The following is a 26764-nucleotide window of genomic DNA, read 5'->3' as shown; positions in this document are numbered from 1 at the left end:
CATAAAAAAAATATTACGAGAGAGAAGCCTAATCTTGTATTAGAGTTGGTTCTTTATATATTATCAAGTTGATGTATACGTGAAATGTAAATATACATTTATAAAAGAAGCTTTAGTTGTAAATTTTGTATTTTGTTAGTAAATGACTTGTCTAAGTATAATAATTATTTATGTTATGTTTTACTATTCATTTATGTTATACACTTGGTATGTTGTTATAACCTCATTAATTAGCTGAATTCATGCTCTGTTAATGGTTGCTTTGATTTAATAATTTATAAAACATAGATCATACTAGATAGACAGGTGGCTCGCGCTACACCGCGAGCCGAGTCAGATTTTTTCTAATGTAAAAAAAGTGTAAGTGATGACAATTCAAGCAAATCCAAATTAATTTTACTAACATGCGATCCGATATATGAAATCGAAATAATCCGTAGAAAGAAAAACAAAAAAATTGCAAAAGTCAAGGTTTAATAACTGGATATCAAAAGATGAAACAATAACAAAATAGTTTTTAAAAATATAACATCGAAGAAGAAAACTCGAGTCAAGTCGGGTTACTTGAGTAACTCATCCCTCGCAAATATAAGATTGGGATAAAAAAAATTAGAATTTCAAAAGAAAGGTCCAGTAAAAAAAGACCCAAGTTTAATAAAAAAAAAAAACATAAAAAATCAAGTTAATCCGAGTTAATTTTACTTACCTCTCTCAAGATAATCTAATAGAAAAATAAAAAAACTAAAAATGACAAAGGTCAAGAGTTAGTAATTTAATTCCAAATGATATAATTGCAACAAAAAAAAATCAATTTCATGAAAAATAAGTTAAGGGAAAAAAACTTGAGTTAACTCGGATTAACTTAACTAACCCGTCATTCACGACATGCGATCAGGAAAAAAAAATTAAACTTTCAAATTAAGGAACTAGCAAAAAAACACCAAGTTTAATTAAAAAATATTGAAAATGAAAACTCGAGCTAATCTAAGGTAACTTAACTAACCAGCAATTAGGATAGCGTAACAGAATTAAAACAAAAAAAACTCAAAAAGTTCAAGGAATAATAATTTAATTTCAAATGATAAAATTAAAAAAAAATCAACCTAAAACAATCTAGGAAAAAAATCCAAGTAAACCTGAGTTAACTTAACTAACGAGTTATCTAGGATATGAGATTAAGATAACTCAACAAAAAAAAAGTTGAACAAACAATGAAGTCAAGGGCCTAATAGCAAAAGTTCAAATGATAAATTTGGAAAAGAAATCATTTTCTAATAAACGACGCAAAAAAAAAAGCTGAACCTAATCGAGCTTAAGTCATGAAACAAGATTACCAGTAGAAAAGAAATCATGAAGAAACGCCAAAGTAAAATCTCCAATAGTAAAACAATTTAAAACTCAAATAATATGGACCAAATATATATGGTATAAAAACAAAATGAAAGAAAATAATTAAGGGTTAAATTGAAAAATAAAATAAATTAAGAAAATGATAAAAAAAACATAATTAGAAGAATGAAAACTAAAATTAGATAAAAAAATAAAATGAAATAAAATGTTGAGGGACAAAATAAAAAAAATATAAATTAAGAAAAGTATAAGAAAATAACAATGAAAAAATAAGGAGCAAAATTGGATTAAAAAAACAAATGTAATGGTAAGGGACAAAATTGAAAAAAAAAGTAATCAAGAAAAGTATATAAAACACAAAAACAGAGCAATCATAAGAAGGAGGACTAGATTGGATATAAAAAACAAATGGAATAAAATACCCAAGGACTAAATTGAAAAAAGCTAAACTTTAAAAAGCATTAAAAGCAAAATAAATAGTAATTAAAAGAATGAGAGTCAAAACCAATAAAATTACAAACCGAAGAACACAATTGTTTTTTAGAAGGGTTGGTGTGAATTTAAAGGGTATGAGAGAGAAAAGAATGAGGAAAGAAAAATAAAAACTTCACCATAGTCTAACTAGATCTTTTTTATGAGCACGCACCACATTGCTAGAAAGAAAATAACTAGTCACTCCCAATACCGTCATGAATAAAGGATTTTGGCAATTGTATGGCCTCGCACGTGCTACCCAAAAGGCACGAGGGTTGTTACGTGCAACTTTTTTAATAATATTTAATTACTTAAAATTACCAAACAACCCCTAACCAAATCCAAAAAATAAAAAATAAAAACAAAATAAAAATACTAAAATGCCCTTAAAACCAACCTTATTTTTTAATTGAAGAGTAATCTTGTAATTTAAATGTTCATAAAAATGGAAAAGACGAAGAAGTTCTTTTATGCATGTTCTTTTGTTTTCTCCCAAGGGTATGACCATAACTTTATTGTATAGTTTTTTTTATTAGATAAAAGAGTTTATGACTGAAAGCTTAACAATTTTTTTTGCTTTTAAGGATAAGATTGTCATTTTACTATAATAAAAAAAGGTGTCATGATGAATTTATCCCCGATTAATTTTACAATAACTAATGAATCCATCGAAAAAGATAATTCTACCCCTAATTGCAAGCTTTTTAAGTTCTTTGTCCAAGTATATAAGCATCATTTTACTATTTCAATAAACAATGAAATATGTTTATAGCTACAGTGTTTTACTAATGACTTTTAATATTTTTTTTATAATATACACTCTTGATCAAAATCTAACTATATATTTTCCTTAAAGCTAATGCTAACTCTTTTAGTTGCTTTTCTATTAAATAAATTAAGTTTTGTGTTTAGTTACATAAGTGGAACTCTCAAGAATATTATAGGTAAAACGAATTAATTTGAATATAATTCAAAGAAAAACTCTTTGAATTGATTTAACATTTTTCTTTTCTCCAGGAGATTCTATTTTGTGAGTATATGTTATAAGCATAGTTTTAAAATCTGACTCTGTATATTTTGAGTCACTAATTCACTCTAGTTTTTTTTAAAAATAAATTAAAAAAATATTGTTTTGACAAAAATTTATAAAAAAATAAATTAACGAGTTAATGATATAATTGTAACTTTATCGGGTTTAGATTTATCAATCATTGAATAAACCTTAATCTTTTACTAAATTATTAGTTCAAGATTTAAAGTGATCAAGTTCTAGCTAGTCCGAATTATAAAATAATAGTTACAAGTAAATAGACTATGGCCATAATGTATCATAAATACTTTAAAACTACTACTAATTTGAGTAATATTTAGATAGCACTTCTATAAACGAGCCCATCAATATCCTTTAATAAAGATGTGTTACTTTATCTCACCACGGCACTTGCAAATCTATCGTGCGTGAATCACGCGCTCTACTTTCGAGTGTGATTCCTTTGCTACTCCCTCATTAGGTGGCAGACAAGGGAAAATAAATAGGAACCCGTTATTGCCGTTAATAGTTAAATCTCCTCCCGGTTAATTCGGTAACTCCGTCACTTTCTCCGCCATCAACTGCCTATCTGAGTTGCTCCTCCTTCTCTCCGAGCACTCCCTTTATGTTTGGCAATGGATTTCAACACATATATTTTTTAAATTATTTTTAAATCGTTTTTATATGTTTATATTAAAAATAAATTGAAAAAAATATTATTTTAATATTTTTCTAAAAAACAATTTAAAAAGTAATACCATAACATTTTCAAACATCCTTTTAATCAATTAATAATGATTGCAATTCCAAAATACCCCTCAACACCCCTCATGTCGATTCTAAATAATGAAACATTCAAACACAAATTAACTAATCATCTATAAAAATAGAAAAATAAAACAAAAAAAAGAGAGAATTGCTCTTTATCCTTGATTTTTGAACTCAACTATAGTTTAATCCCTTTTATTTAAAAACCTACAAATCAATTATTTTTACTCTCGTTGACAATTTAAATTTTTTGAAAAATATAAACTTAAAAAAAATCAAAAAGTTTTAAAATGTATCTATTAACGTGATTGAAAGTGATTTCAAAATGCTTTAGAACTAAAAAGGTACCAAAACAAAGTATTTTTAGGTGATTTTCTACTACTTAGATGATATAATGTCTTAATTATAAAAAAAATATCTTAAAATATATCTTTTCAACTATAAACACAATCTAACACACTTTTAAAAGATTGTTAATCCCTTCTAACTTTCTATTTAATCTTTTTATGAAATAAGAAAAAATATGATTTATCAGGTATAACTAGTTACTTCTTTATAAGAATGATAATTTCATCTAAATTTGATAGATAGTAACTTGAATAAATAAGAAAATTTTATACCTGATTGATTTTAGATAAAATTTGAAAGCAAAATGTTAGATTTCAAATAAAGTATAAATGATAATCTAACCAGCTCAAAATAAATAAATAATCTTAAAGTTTGGAAAAAATTACATGTATATCAAGTTAATTATGTAATAAATAATTATAAATTATAGCATATGTGTTTAAGTATTAGATTTAATTATGAATATCAATGATATTTTAAAACTTGATAGAGTATAGTTTTTATATAAAAAAACCCGTACTGGTCAAGTTCGGGTCAGATTTGGATAGTTATTTTACATTCAGTTTCGAATATAGATAGTACAAAACCCGACCATAGGTATTAATAAACAATGGTGAACAAGAATAAAGGGTTAAATTATAAAATATTTAACTTAAGAGACTACTATTTAATCTCTTTCAAACAAGAAGGACTAAATAGAATAATTTACACAAAAAAGAACATTTCTTCCAGGTAGAGAGAGAAACAAAGATAGACGCATCCTTTCATACGTGCATACATTTTTAGAGAGAGAGAAATTGTTTCCGTTCCGTTTTTATTTTTCTCTCTCTGTTTACTTTCTTTCCTCGACCGGCTCGGCGTTAGAGAGAGAAAAGCGAGAAACCTAATCGAAGAAAAGAAAAGAAATTACAATTTCTCTCTCCTTTCTAATTTTGAAAATTTTCGCGGAAATTGAAAATGAACGATCTTGAGCTAGGGTTTTGAACTGATATAATCTAATAATCGAAGTGAACCTCTCAAGAATGTTAATTAGAGATTTGAATTCGTTTGAATTTTAGCTCCGATCTTGAAATCAGGGTTGATTGATTGAGAAATGGACGTGGAGGCGTCGTTGGGGGCGACTGATCACGATCCGGCGGTGCAAGACGCTACTTCTTCGCCGACGGAAATGGACGGGGAACAGATAGGGGAGCAGTCGCAACAGCTGGCAGGATCTCAGGCAGCGTCTACGGCGGAAGTTACGGGTTCTAGTACTACTACAACGGCGCCGCAGCAGGTTGTGCAAGCGCAACAGCAGAGTCCGGTGGTGGGGCCGAGACACGCGCCTACGTATTCGGTGGTGAATGCGATTATAGAGAAGAAAGAGGATGGGCCTGGGCCTAGGTGTGGGCATACTTTGACTGCTGTGATTGCTGTTGGAGAAGAAGGCACGCCTGGGTATATTGGACCCAGGTTGATCTTGTTTGGTGGTGCCACGGCACTTGAGGGAAACTCTGCGTCTACAGGGACTCCTACTTCGGCTGGGAGTGCTGGAATCAGTATGCTTTTTTTATATATATATTGGTGGTTTTAATTACTTTGGTGGTTCAATTTTTTGATTATAAGTTAGTAATTTTAGGGTGAAATTTTGATATGGCGTGGGGAATTTTGATTGAATTGAAGATGGTTATGCAAGTTTAGTCAAGTTTTTTTGCCTGTTTTGTTACTAGGTCTATTGAGATCCTGGTGATTATAGTTTACTGAATTTTGGTTAAATGGGAAGGAAGTGACCTCAGCTGCATGTTTTGGTAATTTTTTTAATTTTTTTCCTTGTAGGAAGTGGCAATAGGAACAAGTGGTTATGTGAAGTCTAGGGTTGTTTAAATTCAGTGCAATTCAATTGGGGTATTTTGCTTGATTTGTTTTCTATTTTGGAGAGATTGAACCAAGATTTTCTGCTATTGGTTATGAAGTTTTAGGTCATGCGTCGTTGGTTCTGGTACTAAGTTCGCAAATTTCTCAATGGTTCCGAGCTTCCAAGTAGCCTGACTATTCTTTCACTGAATCTTGAGAAATTCAAGCTGCAAAATCATGGGCGGGCACTGATTTTGCTGTTCCTTTTAGTTATACTATACCGGCAGTATTTGAGATCTACTGTTGTTAGAGTCCAGCTAATTTAACAGGCTTGTGATAATTATTTCATTAGGCTGTATGCTACTCAGGATGCTCATCATGTGTCTGTCTTGAATGTTGATGCTTTAGTGGTGTGTGAAGCTTTTAAGTCAAAGCCCAACTAAAAGTGATTGGCAAGTTTGTGATTTGAAAATGCACAAGTCTTGTTCAAGCTGCGTATAGCTGCTAGATTAATGGATATTTTTCTTGATATCCTAGCTCTTATGGCATCCCTATATTCGGCACTATTTTTCTTGAATCCAAGTAGCACATGGTTGCCATTTCATTCTTTTGCGTCAGTCTGATAACCATGTTGACATTGAACTGAAATTGCATTAGCAAGAAATGAATGACATAAGATGATGGATTTTTTCTCTACCGAGTCTTAGTGATAATGTTTTATGAATTCTCATTACCTTTATAATTTGGTCTAAATGCAGGACTAGCAGGTGCCACTGCTGATGTTCACTGTTATGATGTGCTAACGAATAAATGGTCTAGGTAAGCTTAGCACGTGGAACCGTTCATTTCAGGAGCTTAATTCTACTCTAAAACATTGCCTTCTTTCTCTTATTTTCTATGGGGATTATTTACTATGAACTTATTTTTTCAGGATTACTCCATTTGGAGAACCACCCACACCAAGGGCTGCCCATGTGGCAACTGCTGTGGGAACTATGGTAGTAATTCAGGTGAACATATGGTGAATTATCCTATTCAGTTCACATCTTTTACCAGATCATGGTTATCTTTACTTTGTTATATATTAACTTTTCAGTTATGACTTGAATTTTACATTCAACACAGGGTGGAATTGGTCCAGCTGGTTTGTCTGCTGAGGATCTTCATGTCCTTGACCTAACACAGCAACGGCCGCGGTGGCATAGGTTGGAGTCTTTACAAATGCTTGCTCATTCTTTTGTATTAATGATGTGATTTTGATTTATATGAATGTTAATTTCATGTAGAGTGGTTGTTCAAGGCCCAGGACCAGGGCCACGATATGGGCATGTGATGGCATTGGTGGGTCAAAGGTATCTCATGGCGATTGGAGGGAATGATGGTAAGTGTCACAGTCAAAGCTCACACCTCACATGTTGTACATGGAGTTACATTTAGCATGTTGGTTATCACTGCAAGCATGTGTATGCGCATATATCAATATCTTTTATGTATTTTCACAATTGTTTGGTTTGTGCTTTTCAGGAAAGCGGCCTTTGTCTGATGTGTGGGCCTTGGACACAGCTGCCAAACCTTATGAATGGCGTAAACTAGAACCGGAAGGGGAAGGGCCACCACCATGCATGTAAAACTCTCTTTCTATATATCTTTCATGAAAACGTGATGTATGATTTAGATATACTGTTACTACTTAATCTTTGTGCCTACTGATATTTTTTTGTACACTCTCTGTCTTGTATGTATGTACAAACTTGAGTGTTAGTTTCATGTTTATTTGGATGTTGGGGCTTATCTAATTGTAATTCCTGACATTTCTTCTGTCAGTAACTATTGAAGAAATGTTTCAGCTACTGTCATTTCATAACCATATCCAATTCATGGTTCTTTGCAAATTGACTCAACATTATAATCTCTTTGACATCATTATCCTTTTCCCTTCATTCATTTGAGCTTGAATCTTTTCTCAGAAAATGAAAAATAAAATATGGGAGAGGGAGAGATGGAGACAGAGCATGGTAGAAAAAAGATGGAAATAATGATTTTTTTTATGTGCCAATGACAATGTTTGCAAGTACAAGTTTGCAATTGATATCACAAATGGCTGCTTCTTTTTTGTTTAGTTTGCTTTTGTTGTTTACTTTATGTTGTAGTCATATCTGAAGGTTTAGCTAACTTCTTATCCTTTATTATACTTGACTAGGTATGCGACTGCAAGTGCACGCTCAGATGGTCTGCTTCTGCTTTGTGGGGGGAGGGATGCGAACAGTGTGGTGAGCTGAAAACTCGACATGCATAATGTTTGGTTATAGTAGATGCATTTCAGAAAAATTATTATATATTCTTAATGGGCTTTATTGTTTATTTCATAGTGATTGCTTCAAGAGATGTCCTCTGATTTTTTTTTTTCAATTAAGAAACCTCAGATTGCTAATTGTTAGAACTTTGTTGGCAAACAAGTTGTATGGCATTGCTGATCTTTCTAATTCATGAATTTGAAAATGGAAACAAAATCCTCTTCAAGAATAGCAACAATGACGTCAGCTTTTTGGGAGAAATTTATAAAATTACTCCAGTAATCATTAGTGGATATTCATTTATTAATCTATATAACCCAACCTAGAATTTCCACCTATGAAAGAGAATGAAATGAATTTCAGAGACAATTTTCTAGGGTTCCTAAGCTTTTGAAGGGAAAAGTGAGATTTATTTTCTTTTGCTGTTTTATTATTTATTTATTTTTATTTATTTCCATAACAAGGTGTGTGCTGCTGTTGGGGACTTTGGGTTTTGGAAACTTGTCTCATGCATTCTCTTGTAGTCAGTTGTCAATTCTGTGCCATTCTTGTTTCTGAAGTTTTGAAACTTTTGATTAATGTGATTTCTCAAATTTGTTCATAAATTGCTTGGAATTTTTCTTAACTATCTATCCAACTTTGCCAGGAATGGACTGAATTGTGTAACTTTATGTTCGCTGCATGTTTTATTTAGATAATAACAATATTACAGGAATAATATATTTTTAATAAAGGAGTTTATAGTTTTGAAATCATGCCTTTGTTTCTTCTTAAATTTTCATTTCATTTGGAAATTTTCTTTTTTGGAAGAACATAGTGAAATTACTTTATTTCTAAGAATAGTGATTTATTTATTTATTTATTGTGATGTGAGATTTTGTTAACCTCTTTTTATGTGTTGCTTGTTCCTTGCCTCTTGACCTATTCAGCCACTTGCAAGTGCATATGGACTTGCTAAACATAGGGACGGCCGTTGGGAATGGGCAATTGCTCCTGGTGTCTCTCCATCTCCAAGATATCAGCATGCAGCAGTAGGTTTTTGTGCTCGAGTAAATTGTGTTTAATTGACTTGCTTCTGTCCATGAAGATTAATTACCCTTCAATTGTGCAATTTAGGTCTTTGTAAATGCCAGGCTCCATGTATCTGGAGGGGCACTTGGTGGTGGTCGCATGGTAGAAGATTCATCAAGTGTTGCTGGTAAACCCTGAGTTACATTTAATTACATTGCTGTATCCAGTATGCCATCACTTTGAGCTGTCAGATTTTTATTTAGCTTGAATTTAATGTGAAGGTGGGAGCAATTTAAAATCCAGTTCCAGTGATGTAATTGTTCCCAATAAGATTGTGTTTATTACTGTCATCAAAGATGATTCTGCCCTGAATTTGAATAATAACCTCATGTTTTCCCATGTATAGTGTTGGATACTGCAGCAGGAGTTTGGTGTGATACCAAATCTGTGGTTACCAGTCCAAGGACTGGCAGGTACAGTGCTGATGCTGCGGGTGGAGATGCTGCAGTTGAGTTAACTAGGCGTTGCAGGCATGCAGCCGCTGCAGTTAGTGACTTGATATTTATTTATGGTGGTTTACGTGGTGGTATGAGATGATCCTACTTCTATAATAATTGCTGCATTTTGTTTATGAGTTTTCTTTTGGCCAACATGATGTCCACACAATAAAATTGCTGTATAGGTAATTTCTATGTTGTGATAAGCAAAAATTATCTGGATGTTATGGAAAGATGGACTAGGGAAACCTGTTAGAGGATTTTACTTGATGTTTCTCAATCGGTTTTGAAATGGAATGTGAAAGGCTGAATATGACATTGCTGGAATTTAGTGGAGTATATTTGACAAGATATGGAAACGTTGTTAAAGCTCAAGCAGATTTCATAATGTATCCTACGTGGCTTTTAATTGTAGTAATATGTGGTTCAGGGCATTAACTGGTTTACAGTTTCAGACAAACATTCTGGATTTCTTGGAGTAACCTGAAAAGGGCTGGAATTTTTTGAAACTACATCAGATAAAAATGGATTTGAATGATGACATTGGAAGCCAATTAGCTTAAACATGCTGTAAGGTTAAGATGCCTTCATGAAGTGGTCTATAATCATCCTTAACAATGACTTGTTAAGGATGATTATATTGCAACCACCTGACTTAAACCGTTGACCTGATGGTTCATGTATTAACACAAATTATCAGACTGCAATGGAGTCTGGTTTTGTACTATTTTGTTTTTGTTTCTGAATGTAAACGATCAATCAAGAGAAAAAATATGTTTTAACTTGTAACTATAGATATGTATGTCGAAGAATATCTTAAAAACTCAATCTTGGAGACAGTTTATTGAAGATTTTCCAATTCATTGATTTTGAAAGTTCATTACTATGAACCCTTCTTAACTTAACATTCAAAGTACTGAATTTTGATAAAAGTGTTTATGCATAGGGGTGTTGCTCGATGACCTACTTGTTGCTGAAGATCTAGCTGCTGCTGAAACAACAAGTGCAGCTTCCCACGCTGCAGCTGTAGCCGCTGCTTCTAATGTACAAGCTGGTAGGGTACCTGGAAGATACGGATTTGTAGATGAAAGAAATAGGCAAACCATGCCTGAAGCAGCACCTGATGGTTCAGTTGTGTTGGGGAATCCAGTTGCTCCCCCAGTAAATGGTGACATGTACACTGATATAAGCACAGAGAATGCGATGCTCCCTGGACCCAGGTAAGCCAGCCACTTCATCTGGTCTTTCATTTTCATTACATCTAAGTAGATGTGCATCATTCAAGGAGTTAGTAGATGTGCATCATTCAAGGAGTTGCTGGATGTGTATCAATATGCAGGAGAACGAACAAAGGTGTTGAGTATTTGGTTGAAGCATCAGCTGCAGAAGCTGAGGCTATCAGTGCCACTCTGGCTGCTGCCAAGGCACGACAAGTTAATGGAGAAGTTGAACTTCCTGATAGAGATCGTGGAGCAGAGGCTACTCCTAGTGGGAAACAAATATCTACTTTGATTAAGCCTGATTCTGCTGGATCGAACAATATTGTTCCTGCTGGAGTTCGGTTACATCACAGAGCTGTCAGTATAAAAAAATAATGAACTTTTTGAATATGATCTCAAGTCAATTTTGGCATGAAATATGCATATTTACATCAGACTTTATATCTGAGACTGCTTTTTCAGGTTGTTGTTGCTGCTGAGACTGGTGGAGCTTTAGGTGGCATGGTTAGACAGCTTTCAATCGATCAGTTTGAAAATGAAGGCAGGCGGGTAAGTTATGGGACCCCTGAGAGTGCAACTGCAGCTAGGAAACTATTGGATCGACAAATGTCCATCAATAGTGTGCCGAAAAAGGTATTTGACTGTTCAATTTGAAGTACATGCGCGTTGTGGATTTGAAAATGCTGCTAGATGCATCTTTATACATCGTAGCTTATGTGAGCAGTTTGTGCTGCTGACCTGAATTAGTCTGGAAATATTGATATTGTTAATGCTCTTGCTTTAGCACTTTAATTTGTATACTGCTGGGGTTGTCTTTAACATATACCAAATTGTCCATATGTTGATTGATAGCTAAGATAGGCATATGCATCGTGGAAAGAAGTCAAGATTCAGTTTAACTACTTCTGTAGTTTGAGATCTTGGGCTCAGTTGACATGTTCCAAATTGAGATGAGTATCAGAATATCTCAGTGTTTCTGAATGCTACCATATTGGCTTTCTAATTCAACTGAATAACTCTCCATTGCAAACTACTTCCTGTCTGATTATATACTATTTGGCATAAATTCTAATAGATGTGGAACCTCTAGTGTCAAGGGCCATATAATCAGTCTTTTCTACCCTTTGACTATGGGATAGTTGTATGTTGTGCTTTGTTAGAACATTAGCACCAAGGTCTTGAATACATCTACCTTTCAATTCAGGATACAAGAACACTGCTATGTTGCTCAATTCTTCCCAAATCTCTTAGCGTATTGCTTTGTTTCTTTCCCCCCTTTGGACTACCTTATGGTTAAGTGATTGTTTTGGTTGTAGTTTTCAAGTATATACACCTGTCGTGCTTTGCACTGCTATTTCTAACCTAATTTCTAGCATTCATCCAAACCATTTGTGTTTTTTTTTGAATCAAAGGAAATTGTTTGAAATCAAATAATTGCTCTTTGGACTTGTTTTAGTGTTGTTTGATTCTCCCCTTTTCAACTTAATTATTTTTCTTGGATTCCTTAGTTGTAAGAAGTGAATTTTTGTTAGATGTGTAAACCTTCGATGTTCATGAGCACCTGTTTTTGGTATTTTAAGTGAATCACTTACCAAGACTTAATTTTCTTCACAAATTTTCTGTTTTGTAGTTTAATGGGATTTGCTTCTATTTTATCAGGTCGTAGTACATCTCTTAAAGCCTCGTGGCTGGAAACCACCAGTTCGCCGTCAATTTTTCTTAGATTGCAATGAAATAGCAGATCTTTGTGACAGTGCTGAAAGGATATTTTCAAGTGAACCAAGCGTTTTACAGCTTAAGGCTCCTATCAAGATATTTGGTGATTTGCACGGGCAATTTGGGGATCTGATGCGCCTTTTTGATGAATATGGCTCACCTTCAACTGCTGGTGACATCGCGTAAGCTTTTTTGTGATTATTATTAGGTTCTCCCACATTCTGCCTGCTGATTCATGTCATTTAATAATGAGAAAAAAGTCCTGAAAGACAGACAGATAATGGTGGATTTATTTTTTTCCACATCCAACAGAGTAACCTATTAATTTTGTTGAAAGCTATCCTCCTGCAATTTCATTCCATGAGTCGTATCAACTGCCGAATTTTTATATTTTTGGATCCCTTTGGAATCTAAACCCAACATATGCTGCCAGAAAAAATCTTCAATAAAGTGTTCATCTGCAACCATTTTTCTCAGTACTCCTCTTTTAAAATACAAAACCCCTCACTTATAACCTGCCTTGCTGAAAATGAGAAGCAACAAATTTCCCATGCACCAAATGATATGAGCTCAATGCAAAAGCCCCATGAAGATTGCTTTGCAATTTCTAAATCCTTTTATACAAAGTAATCAGTTAATCTGTGCAAAGTTTAAATGCTTGATGTCAAGGATTAATTTTGGTTTGGATTTCAAATTGGTCTGGTGAAAATGTTTATAGACCACAGCTACCCATTTGTAGTGAACTCAGATGCTTTATACAATTTTCTTTTCCATGGCTACCCATATTTATACCTTGAGAGGTGATCTTTTGATTATTACCTCTACAAGCAGTTCTAGGTTGCTGCTAAGATTTGCAAAATCAGGTATTTGTATAGGATAAAGGGGTTAGGGATTTGTAGATTGATCCAGTCGAAGGCTGTGAAGTGTTGCTCTTTTTGGCTGTTTGTTGCAAATTTGGTGGCAGGACGTGGGAATTGAGGTTTGGATTATAGTGAATGGGGTGGGAGTGGAAAGTGCTCAGTTTTCATGTGTTCATAATTTTTTACATGCCTGTGTGCACATGAATGGATGAACATGCACATGCAGAGATTCACATGTTTGTTAGGTTTATGAGGCGGCTAATTTTATTCCATTACTGTCAGATATATCGACTATCTGTTCCTAGGAGATTATGTTGATCGGGGCCAGCACAGTCTGGAGACCATAACTCTTCTGCTTGCTTTGAAGGTATTTTGGTGCGGCTGCTTCTCTCCCTCTCTTTGAGGGTGGGGTGGAGAGTTATTGCTCCTTCTCCACTTAAATAATCCTTTTGATTCACTTTAAACTTTGCTGTGGATCTTGATGGGAGCTCTGCAAATATTGTTTGACTGTTGTAGGTTGAGTACCCCAACAATGTTCATTTAATTCGTGGGAACCATGAAGCTGCAGATATCAATGCCCTTTTTGGCTTCCGGATTGAGTGCATTGAGCGAATGGTACTTTGTTATACATATTTGATGTCTTATCAACTTGTTAGTTACAAACTAAATGGCTTGATGAACAGGGTGAGAGAGATGGAATTTGGGTTTGGCATCGGATAAATCGATTGTTCAACTGGCTTCCTTTGGCAGCACTAATTGAGAAGAAAATCATTTGTATGCACGGTGGTATTGGTCGCTCAATAAATCATGTGGAACAGATTGAGAGTCTACAACGTCCAATTACCATGGAAGCAGGCTCAATTGTGCTCATGGATTTGTTATGGTCAGTGCTCCTGCCATATTGTTTCTCATTTGCTTATTTATCTATAATGACATTTTTTCTCTTCTGCTATAGGTCCGATCCCACAGAAAATGACAGCGTGGAAGGACTGCGACCAAATGCGAGGGGTCCAGGGTTGGTAACATTTGGGGTAAGAGCAGTTGTATTTGTGTTTAGTTCATTACTGGAGGTTGTTTCCTGGTTTATTGGTCTGTTGCCTTGTAACTTGTTTCCTAAGGTCTGTTTGAATTACTAGAGCATTTTTTGAAATAATAATGATACTGTTTAAATTAAACTCAAAGCAGGTTCTTATTTTTATCTACTTAATTATGCTTACATCTGTTCCATGCTCTCAAATTTCTTTCATGGTATAAGATGAAGTAAGAGCTTTTGGAGTTCACTTTCTTATTAAAATTGTGATTATAGGATTTGTACTTTTGTAGTCATTTGGCTGGTTTATTTGATTTCAGCACTGGTTGTCGTGTCCATGATGGCTATTTATGTTAACTCAGTTCTTTCCTTGCGTATTATGCTCATTGATTGAACCATATGGAGTTGACCTAGTGGAGAAGAGCTGGGACTTGGCAGTGTGCTCCTGTCCAAGATCTCAAGTTCGACTCTTCCCAGGTGCAAACAATTCCATGGGGCCATCGGACTTGGGTAAGAGCCCATGAATTAACCATGGTGCACTTGCGAGAAACTCCTTGCTGAGGGCCTGGTGCACCCCTATGATTAGTCGGGCCTTGGCCTGGATACCTGGTGCTAATCTAAAAGAAAAATTATGCTCATTGAGAATGATTTCTTCATTTGCAGCCTGATCGTGTTATGGAGTTCTGCAATAACAATGATCTTCAGTTGATTGTACGCGCCCATGAATGTGTGATGGATGGCTTCGAGCGTTTTGCTCAAGGACATTTGATTACACTTTTCTCTGCCACCAATTATTGTGGTATTTACTTGTCAACTTAAACTAGCTAGTTATTTTTTCCAAGATTCATGATTAATTTTAGCGATTCTATTCTTGCCTGTTTCTGCAGGTACTGCAAATAATGCAGGGGCAATCTTAGTTTTGGGAAGAGATCTTGTGGTGGTTCCCAAACTCATTCATCCTTTACCACCAGCAATTTCATCACCAGAAGCTTCACCTGAACATCATATTGAAGATACATGGATGCAGGTGCTGTTGCATTTCAAAGCCTAATATTATGACTTATTTTTGCGCTGACCAGTGATCTCTATCCTGTTTCCACTGTTTTTTCTAATGACAGGAGTTGAATGCTAATAGACCTCCTACACCAACTAGAGGCCGTCCTCAAGTAATAACAAATGATCGGGGCCCCCATGCTTGGATATAATAGATGTGCGTCTGATATTTACATATACTCATTCCGGGCTTGTGCTTGCACCTTGGGTTTCTGGCATCTGTATAGAGCATGATGGATCCAGGAATTCCCGAACTTGTGATCGCAGTTGCTGACGAAAAAGTGAAGGCTTTCTGATTTTTTATTTTATGCACAATTGCTAGGCCTTGAGATGGTTAAGCTACAAGTTCGAGAACCAGGTTGCAGGAGGCGATTAGTTTCCCTTTCGCCCGTTGTAAATTGAGCCACAAGCAGGTAGAAGTCGTCTTCCAGGTTGTTTATCATGATGGGTTGGTAGTGCTGGGTATTTTTCACGTTAGTTTTAATATATATTTTTTCCATTCCTCGTCTTAGGCCTAATATCTTTTTACGAGGGCACGAGGTCCTTGCATGTGATGATGAGATATATAATGTCAAAAAAATCTGTGGGCGTCGTCGATGTATAATAGAGGTTTTGTGTAATTCCCATTTATGCTCCTTGTACAATATAACTTGTGTGAAGATAAGAAACCTTTTGGTCCCACAAAGCTTGGAAAGATTTTTTTGTCAGAATGGCCTTTGGTGCTCTTTGGTGCTAGAACTAGAGTAGAACTTGGGACCTGGATTATTTTGACAAGAGTTGGTTTCCATTATTTAAGTCATTTTTGTTGAAGATTTACGCAGACAGAAAGAATGCACTTTCAGGTCTTCGGTTTTGCTGGATCTCTCTCATCTTTACTACCACTTTTGTGTACTGTCATCCATCCTCGTGTGATCTTGTCAGCTACAGGAATATCTATCTATCAACAAATAGAAGCATGCTTTTCATTCATAATGCGGGGTAAAAGAGATCAAATAAAGAGAAGTGAAAGACGAAGAAAAGAAAGAATGCTGAAATTTGCAGTTCTGTAAATTTTATTCAATTTATTAAAAGTTATTTACCATTTAAAAATTAGAACTCTAATTAGAATAAACTATTGGGTTTGTAGCTTACTAGATAAAATATATAGCAAATAAAACCAAAGTAAAATCTAATATAACTCGCTAAGTAGAATAGCTGACAGTAACTAAACTAAGTCTAATAAATAATCTTAGTTGGGGTGTTTTCTGTCGTCATAGATCATATATAGATATGTGAATTATATTGCGGGTTTAATATCCCCATTAATTCAACAAGGATCAAATTATTATGATATTTATTTGGTAATTCAACTATAGTTTGAATTTAATCGTCTAACTGGAATTTTCTAAACTTCATAATCCTTGTTGAAAGACGAAGAAAAGGAAGAATGCTGAAGTTTGCAGTTCTGTAAATTTTATTCAATTTATTAGAAGTTATTTAACATTTAAATACAAAAACTCTTAACTGGAATAAACTATTGGGTTTGTAGGCAAATAAACCAAAATAAAATCTAATATAACTCACTAAATATAATATTGACAGTAACTAAATTAAATCTAATAAATAATTTTAAATAAAATTTATTAGCATAAGAGTTATGCCGTCTCCTGTCATTATAGATCATATAAATATATCCCTAATAATTCAACAAGAAACAAGGATCAAACGGCTATAATGTTTATCTAGCAATTCAATTATACTTTGAATTTGATCGCCTAACTAGGATTTTCTAAACTTCATAATCCGTGGTAAAAACAACTTATATATCTAAAGTAGTATTAATATATTTCTTTTGTTCTAATGATAAGGTAATGAGATAGAGATATCAAAAGAAATAATAAAGATAAGGTTGTATTTTATATTTAATGAGGTCTTTCATGTTTATTAAAAGTAGAATTAATATAAAAGTTTGAGCTAAAAGGAAATGGTTTTTTTTTTTTTAATCCAGAAAATACTAAGGGGTTACAAGCAGGGTAATGGTATTGTCTGTAGTTGTTGTGAAGTAGAGGTAAGATTGCTATGCTGTATAGTAACATCATATCTGGAGCTGCATGTGATGGTCGCAGCCCTCTCACTAGCCCACTCATCATTTGTTCCCTTAATTTATTGGTGACAGATTAGCCCTTCACAGTTTGAGTCTCATGCTGACAGATGAGCCCTTCACAGTTTGAGTCTTATGCTGGAATGTCTGCCAGGCGTCAGCCATGAGTAGCCTTTGAAAGTAGATGGACCTTTCCTTGGTTAATTGACCTCTTTCTTATTCATAATCAAGTGTTATCTCTTGCAGCTACCGTCACATTTATACTTCTAATGGACTGAGCCTCCACGATATAGCTATTTCGTTGGCAAATGGACAAAACATTACCACAGGTATTGGTGATGATATGTGTGCAGAAGTTGGAGATGGGGGGGATCTAATGTTTTGTCAGAGTTGCCCTCGCGCTTTTCATGCAGGTGAATGTTCTCTTCACTACTCGGAGCTCTGTTTTCTACTTGTTTTCAGTTGTATAGTTCATAAACATTTCTTTTGCTTCTACTCACGAGACTTGTCTCTTGTTATTTCTTTCCCCTGCATTTTCCATCTTCTGAAATACTGCATTTTCCATCTTCTGAAACTTGGCCACGAAGGCAATTTTGCAAGACCTACTGTCAGCCGGCTGACTCGAGTTGTTAAAACTCCAGAATATGATGTTGGTGGTTGTGTTGTTTGCAGGTTAAATGTCTTGAAATTTCTAATAGATTTTACCCTAGCAAATAGGAGGAAGTCATTTTTTTTAGGAAAAGAACTTGATGCAAGTATAAAATTGGCCAATGACCTTTTTGTCACTCTTACGATTATATATATCATCAAGGATGTAATTTTTTAACTTTTGCATCGTGGTCTTTGTAAGGTCTGTATTTTACGAGATCAGAATGTCCTTGCTTAAATTTTCATACTCTAAGTCAAGATTACTGAGCGTCAAGTTATATGGTTGATTATACCTATCGTTGGATCATTGTGGCAACTTTACGAGGAGAGGGCAATGAGTTACTGATGAAATAAGAAATTCACAATAGCAGCTGATTAGCGGAGATGGAATTAATTAGTTATTAAGGATTACAGAGCTTTTGTAGAGTAATAGATTAGTTAATACTTCCATTAATATAGAATTCCTAGCAACCAAGAGCTCCAAGCCCCAAGTGCTTTTTGTAGAAGGGTTTCCTACCGGTCAGTGAACACAGATTTGTTTTTGAGTTTTCCTTGGTCTTTGCTTGTTTAGTTCAATTTAGTCATTCATCAAATTTTGCTTTTGGTTCCTATAATCTTTATATGTGTTTTTCTTACTATAGATGTCGTACTGTTATGCTCTCTTTCAGCGCGAAAAGGAGTTTCATGTTGGTTGCTTGCGGGAAAGTGGACTTTGTGATCTAAAAGAAAGTCCATTATCTCAAAACAGCTTGTGTTTATGATCTTCCAGGAGTATTTACTATTTTTTTCTTGAATATTTCGCCATAGGAAATCCCCGAAGATAATTGGTTCTGCTGTCAAGACTGCAATAATATCTATGTAGCTCTCCGGAATTCTGTTTTTACTGTAGTGCAGAAAATTCCTGCTTCGCTGTTAAATATCATAAATTGAAAGCATGTCGAGAAAGGACTACTTGTTGATGAAGCTGCATATGATGTGCAGTGGCAAATTCTGACGGGAAAGAGTCGCAGCCGAGAAGATCTTTCGTTGCTTTCGGGGGCTGCTGCAATTTTTCGAGTGAGTTCTTGTGTGCCTTCTTGGATGTCTGCTTCCTTTTCCCACTAACACAAGCAGCTATTATGCAGAGAACTGTGTGAATTTGCCTTTAATTTATTTTTTTTTCATCTTCAATATCATTTTTTGGATGTCTTTTTTCTTGGGTACATTTATTGAAATGATAAAAACTGGAGGTTGAGGTAGATATTAATGCGAGAAATTTTGGTTTGTGAAGTGAAAAAATAAGTTGTGTTTTACTATTTATTTCTTTCTCTCTTCCTCTCTGCAAAAGAGAAAAAGAAATCTACATATTTTTCACCTTTACAGAGGAAGAAAAATGCATTGATTCACGGGGAGAGTCCAATTCATTTTATCAAGTGTTTAGCTCGTAACAGAACAAAATGGAGGAAAGGGGGAGTGGATCCTTGAAGTCTGCCCCAGCTAGTTTGGAATTGAGTCTTGGTCTAGATGAGTTGAATTGAGCACTGAGTCAAATACAAATTGGACAAGGAACCTTCTAAATAAAAATATCAAACAGAAGAGCTTTTAGAAATTGCTGAATGTTACCTCATGAAACTCCTTTCAAAGCTTATTTGAATCATTAGCTCTCCGCTATCAATAGAAAAAAGGGAAAAGAAGAGGAACTAATGCTGTCCGTCCACCTTGAGAAAAACTAATAATTCAAATCTTGCAATGTGAAGGATGATGAAGATGATAGGACAATTAGAAAGGTCCTTACCCGTAAAAGGATAGGAATTGTGTTTGTTAGGACTTAGCTGAGGGCCTGGCATGGTTTTGATGTTCATGTTTTTACTTCAAATGCTCGTTTAAGCCATGAGTTGGGTTTGTCACCTGATGATGCCTTATGCAAGTTAAAGCTTTTCATTTTCCTTATATTGTGATATGAATTTTCATCTTAAATGTGAAGGATTAGTCATGCTTTTCAAATAAATCATGATAATTCTATCTCATCAAAATTTAAGGCTAATTATTAATTTTCTTCTTTGCTAAGTAGGCGCCCTAGAGAGTGAAAGTTATTCTCACTTGACATGTGCTATCACATTCTTTCTGGATTACAAAAGATAATTTGGTTGGATGAAATTTTTGTGAAGAAGAGAAATGAGAAAATCTCTTCCTTTTTTTATTTCATGATAATGAAGGGATTAAAATGAAGGATTTTTATTTTCAATTGTTCCTTGTGTATTCATCCCCTTTTTAGAGAATAATATAAATCATATCTTGGAGCCTTACTTAATAACTTAAGTTTTTGGGTTGAGATGGTTCTTTAACATAGTATCAGAGTCTTGATGACCAAGCAATCATGAATTTGAATCTCACCATCCTTATTTATTTGATAAAAATTAAGCACAAGATAATGTGAGCTTGTGCAAGTTTCAAGCTGAAAGAGCTTCTTATTTTTAGAGAATAATATAAATCATATCTTGGAGCCTTACTTAATAGCTTAAGTTTTTGGGTTGAGATGGTTCTTTAACATAGTATCAGAGTCTTGATGACCAAGCAATTATGAATTTGATTCTCACCATCCTCATTTATTTAATAAAAATTAAGCACAAGATAATGTGAGCTTGTACAAGTTTCAAGCTCAAAGAGCTTTCACTTGAGGAGGTGTGTTAAAAAATAATATAAAGCATATCTGAGACCTCATCTAATAACTTAAGTTTTTGAGTTGAGATGGTTCCTTGACACCCTTTCCATGTTACACCTGTAAAAGACTTATGTTCTATCCTTCTATCTTCACTTCTTAATCACTTTTTCTTTCAACGAACTAGAGTATTGAGAGATGAGAACATTCTGAAGAGAATTTACATGCTTAGTTTAGCAGCATCAATTGCTGGTTCTGGTTGTCTGCTTCTAATTTCTATAATTTCTCAGGACTTTCAGAACTTTAAAATTCTTTCTTTAGCTTTATGCAGGAGAAATATATCTGACCAAGAATTTGGGGGCATGTATTATGTGCTTTTAACTGTAAGGTACATTGCATTTCATGAAATGTTGGTTTTTTTAGCTTTCAACTCCCTTTTCAATCCATTATTCTCGTGTATTGAGAGGTTATTTTGCTCCCTGAATGTGGAACAACTGGTGCTACCAGCAGCTGAGTCAATCTGGACAAGAAGACTTGGCTTTAGAAAGATGAGCGAGGAACAAGCAAGTTTTGTCTTTTATTCTTTAATGAATAATCAAATTTATACTTCTTTTCATGAATAAATTAAGCGATGGAATGCTCATAAAAATTGAGAAAATTCGAGCTTCCTTGTTTTGGTCATAACAGAATAAATTGTTTGTGCATGAAATGCAATGGATAACTTTATAAAGAAGAGGAAGGAGTGGGGAGGTGATATCTGCACTTCTTTCATATTATAAAAGCGCTCCTCCCACTATCCATTATTTTTCAAATTGATAGTTTTTTCCTTGTTGAAATTCTAGCTGATCTTTTTATTTACTGTCTTAATTTCCTTGTTTTTAAAACAAATTATTCTTCCAAAAACTGCATGACACCAAAAACATTATTCTTTCAAAATACATGCTGCGAAACATTCTTTTCCCTTTACAGTTTACACTCTTGCAAAACCATCTAGAAAACCCAAAACCAAGTAGTCTAAAACTTTAGCCCTCTCTTCGCTCACAAGTCATAGCCTGACTGCTAGACTTCAAAAAGCCCAACAGTTGTGAAGCCGGTCGCAACTACTGTGGCAAAATAAGCAGTTTCCCCCACCATGAAACTGATTAGTGGTGTGATAGATCAAAAGTTTTTTTTTTTTTTTTTTCAGATGGCAGTTCCTACAACTATGATCTCCAGCAAGCTTAAGCAACAATGTTTTTGGGTGGGAAAAAAATAGAGTGTGAGGGAGCAGAGAGAGAGAGTTTGAGAAAAAGTGGTTTTTTTGATGTGGAACAATAAATTAAAAAAATTAAAGCATAAAAGAAAGAAGCTTTTAGAGAAAGAAGCTAAGAAATGAAAGTAAAGAAGAGAAGAATGAGGATTGGAAAATATGCAACTTTGTAATTTTTTAATTAATTCATCAAAAATTCCATAAATACTAAAACCCTAACTAGAACAAGCTATTGGGACTATGACCTACTAAATAAAATACCAAATAATAATTAAATCAAACCCAACAAATAAAATCTAATTAATAAATCTTAACTAAAAGTTCATATAAATTAAATTAAAACATCCCAATCTCTTAAAGGTTTGGGCTATCATCCATCGTCTATAATCATACGAGTGCGTAAACAATGTTTCGGGTTCGGTGTCCCCACCACCCAGAGTTGGAAGAACTCGACCCCGTCAAGTACAGGTTAAGGCGGCTCCGATAACGCTCCTAAAGATAAGGATTAAACTGTTGTAATGTTTCTTTGATAATCTAAGTATAGTCTGAATCTAGTCGTGTAGCTCATACACTAGGATTTGTTGAAGTTCACCATTCCTGGTAAAAACAACTTGTACATTCAAAATAGCACTAATATGTTCCTTTTATGCTAAAGATAAGGATAATGGGGCAAAGGTTTAAAGATAAGGATAATGGGGCAAAGGTTTCAAAAGGAGCATCAGAGATATGCTATTGTATTTTATATATAACGAGATTCTTCATATCATAAGTAGAATTAATATCAAAGTTTAGTGGTAATTTAATGACATAATTATTTGATTCAATCATTTGCAACACTTTGAATGGTCTAGCATTACTCATTTGCAATTTATGACTAATTTTCAAAAGACACCGTTCAGGTCTAATCTGTATTATGAAATAATCTCCAGCATTGAGTATATAATGATACTTATGTAAATCAACTTGAAATTTATATTGTTCATTACTTGCTTAAATTTTAAGTTAGAGGAGACATACGAAGAAGATCTATAACCTTTCTAGGTTTGTAACTATGAACATTATATGATTAAGGGTGTGGAGTGGAACAAACACTATTCAAAGCCTAAATAGATATAGTTTGGATATAACCTAGTAAATTAAGATTATCTTAATCTTTCTCATTACATGTTAGAGGTAAGGGATCAAAGAGATCAACATGTTGCTTTAAACCTATAACATCAAAAATTGTAAGTGTGAAATCATGTAGTTTAGAAGGACCAATACCATGAGACTCTTCTAAGACCAAACTTATCTCTTTAAGCGATTCCACTTAAAAGTTTTCTAAAAATTTCCTCAACCACTAAAATAAACTCAATATATTCTTTATTAACCTCATTTTCAAACTCATTTGGTCTTATTGTGTTAAGTCATTTCTTTTATACATCCTCATCATCTAGGCCATTGAAGTCTTCAAGATTGAGTTCATACAATTGAACATAATAGTCTTTTTTTTTTTTTCATCTATATCCTTATATTCTTGGATGACTAAAGGTTTAGAAGTACAATTGACGAAGCTATGACCGAAACCTTGATATTTAGCACACTGAACCTTTGAACTTGTTTTGGGACATTTCATTGATGACTCATTTGCCCTTATTTTTCTTTTATAAATTTAGACACTGCTATGATTAGGTCTATTGGGTGGAACATCTAACAAAGAACTATCATTCCTAAATTGAGACCTAAAAAAGATATTATAAGGATCCTGATGTTTTATCTATTAGCTCTTTATAAGTAACTCATAATCTTGTTGAGTGAAAGCACCTATAAGCTTAATCTCTTTTCTAAAATCATCATTCAAACTTTTATAAAATTCACGCAAAGTGATGACTTTATCCTCCCTTATGACACATCTCATCCTATAATTATTAAACTGTGTTATGTACTCACTAACATATTTGTTATTTTGTCTAAGATTATTTTATTGGTGTAAAAGTTTAATCATATAAGATTGGAGTAGTGATTCTCCTCTAATATGTGTTTCATTTCATTTCAATAAGTGATTGGAGGTTTACTCCTCATCTTTAGACAATTCTCAACATCTTCCCAATAAAGTTGAGCTTTACTAATGAGCTTCATCTTAAAAAAAAATGAACTTTTCTATTATTAGATAAGTTATGGCACTCAAAGAAGTGATCCATGTCACGAATCAAAATGTCAAAGATCCAAGAGTTATGATGACCGTCAAAAGTAAGGACTTCTAATTTGTCAGGGTTCATGACTTTCTCATCAAGGTCATCATGTCTTAGAGTAAACTAAATGATAGTCATATTGATGATGCTTGTGGAGAGCTTGCCCATGGTTATTTCTGTAATATTTACTGGTCTTTGGGTGCCTTATTCGAGAATTCTCTAAAGGTTGAACTCTTTTAGACATATTGGTCATCTGGATTTGCAGTTTCCCTTATATGGCCCTAAAAGTATCACTAAGGGCTGAGTTCACGGTAAGTGTAGACTTAGGGTTGGACATTTGATGATCATGACACAAATGCATTCAACACTAACTTAAAGATAAAATTGAGATCACAAAGAATTCTTACAAGTGAAATCACAATAAAAAAATAAAGCTAATCTCACAATGTCACAAGCAAAGACTTTTTAAGTGTAAATGATTAATCAAACACAATGTCACAAGCAAAGACTCACAATGAACAAAGAAAACTATATGCTAGGTATCAATGATAAAAGTGATTGATAAGAAAAAATAACATATAGAAATGCAAGATGATTTATGTTTTCTTATTTTTAGGCACAAAAGTAAATTAATGACAACCTTAAATGACAAGTGCAAAACTATAAAAGTAAAATTCAACAAATCAAAAGGTATATAAATTTATTGACCAAGACTTAAATCATCAAACTCAATACTGGATGAACATTTTTGGAATACAAACTCTTGTTATTTAATACCATTGAAGCTGATGTGATCTTCTTTTACTATTGTCACTTTTTTAAAAAAACTTTTTTACTTTGATTTTTTTTACATTGTCATGATATTTTTTTCATTACCTTTTTTCATTGTTTTTAGGACTAAAATAAGTTTTTTAGCTTAAAATGCATTATGTTATTAGCTCTTTATAAGCAACTCATAATTTTGTTGAGTGAAAGTATCTATGAGTCTAATCTCTTTTCTAAAATCATCATTCAAACCTTTATAAAATCCATACAAAATGATGATATTGGTGTGTTATGTACTCACTAACATATTTGTTTTTTTGTCTAAAACTATTCTATTGGTGTAAAAGTTTAATCATATAAGATTGGAGCAGGTGCTTCTCTTCTAATTTTTATTTCATTTCATTTCAATAAGTAATTGGAGGTTTACTCCTCTCTGGACAACTTTAAATATCTTTCTAATAAAGTTAGGCTTTACTAACGAGCTTTATTTTAACAAAATTGAACTTTTCTATTATTAGATAAGTTCTGCCACTCAAAGAAGTGATTTATGTCACGAATTAACATATCAAAGATCCAAGAATTATGATGACAATCATAATATTTTTTAAGTGTAAATGATTAATCAAACACAATGTCACAAGCAAAGACTCACAATGAACAAAGAGAACTATATGCTAGATATCAATGATAAAAGTGATTGATAAGAAAAAATAACATATAAAAATACAAGATGATTTATTTTTTGTTTTTTAGGCACAAAAATAAATTAATGACAACCTTAAATAATAAGTGCAAAACTAGAAAAGTAAATTAAAGGTAAAGAAATTTATTGACCAAGATTTAAATCATCAAACTCAATACTGGACGGATGTTTTTGGAACACAAAACCTCTTGATATTTAATACCAATGAAGCATTGGTGTCTCGACTGGTATAATCTTTTTTTGCTATATCACTGATTTACTTTGATTTATTTTATACGGCCATGATATTTTTTTTTAATCATTACCTTGTTGATTTTTTTTTTGGGACTAAAATAAGTTCTTTAGCTTAAAATGCATTCTGCTTTTTTTATTATTAAAATAAAGCTTTAGCTTTTGACCCACTATGCTTTCTTTTGATAAAAAAAAAATATGCCATATCGATGCTGGATCTTCGGCTGGAATAGTAAGGACACCAACTGACAAAATATTGGCTTGCTTTAAACAAAGTCTTCGGCTGTAATGGATATGCATATATTTTTTTTAAAAAAAACAAACTCTTACTGACAAGATCGGATGGTGATTGGATCTGACTTTGAAAGGAAATTGGTGGTGGAGGCTGCTGGAATTTCAGGAAAGGAAATCTTGTGGCTTGTTTTTTTTAGAGAGAGGCTGTCGGGATGTGATATGGATGGCAGGTGAGGTGGTTTGCGTGGTTGAATCGTGGTTCTCAGCTTGTGGTAGATTTGGGCAGCAGACCTCTTTTTTTAAAAAAATCTATATTGATAAGAGTTTCCCATAAAATAATCTAGGGTTTACAAACTGTTATTGAATTTTAGGACTGTGAGTGATCGAGGAAAAAACAAAACAAACTATGCTCATAGAAGAAAAGACAGCGGAAGAAAACAAAAATAGTGGTTAAAATTTTTTACAACTTTATAAATTTTATTCAATTTATCAAAAACTTTATAACATTTAGAAAAATAACATATAAATACTAAATCATAACTAGAACAATCAATTAAGTTT

The 26764-nt window shown here is 33.6% G+C and overlaps 1 protein-coding gene across 1 annotated transcript; it reads left to right on the top strand.

The window, feature by feature from the left end:
- Positions 1-4721: 4721 nt before the first annotated feature.
- Positions 4722-16194, top strand: LOC133679984 (serine/threonine-protein phosphatase BSL3-like). Its single transcript, XM_062102751.1, has 21 exons — positions 4722-5508; positions 6562-6622; positions 6735-6813; positions 6929-7008; positions 7090-7184; positions 7328-7427; positions 8004-8073; positions 9027-9128; positions 9214-9295; positions 9515-9694; positions 10552-10825; positions 10945-11182; positions 11288-11458; positions 12485-12723; positions 13684-13768; positions 13918-14016; positions 14085-14284; positions 14357-14432; positions 15095-15230; positions 15319-15458; positions 15550-16194. The coding sequence occupies exons 1-21, from the start codon at positions 5064-5066 to the stop codon at positions 15634-15636; spliced, it is 3039 nt and encodes a 1012-aa protein (XP_061958735.1). The 5' UTR covers positions 4722-5063; the 3' UTR covers positions 15637-16194.
- Positions 16195-26764: the final 10570 nt, after the last annotated feature.

This window comes from Populus nigra, chromosome 19 (genome assembly GCF_951802175.1).
Source record: "Populus nigra chromosome 19, ddPopNigr1.1, whole genome shotgun sequence".
NCBI classification, from domain to species: domain Eukaryota; kingdom Viridiplantae; phylum Streptophyta; class Magnoliopsida; order Malpighiales; family Salicaceae; genus Populus; species Populus nigra.
This window is presented reverse-complemented; position numbering and strand designations above follow the sequence as displayed.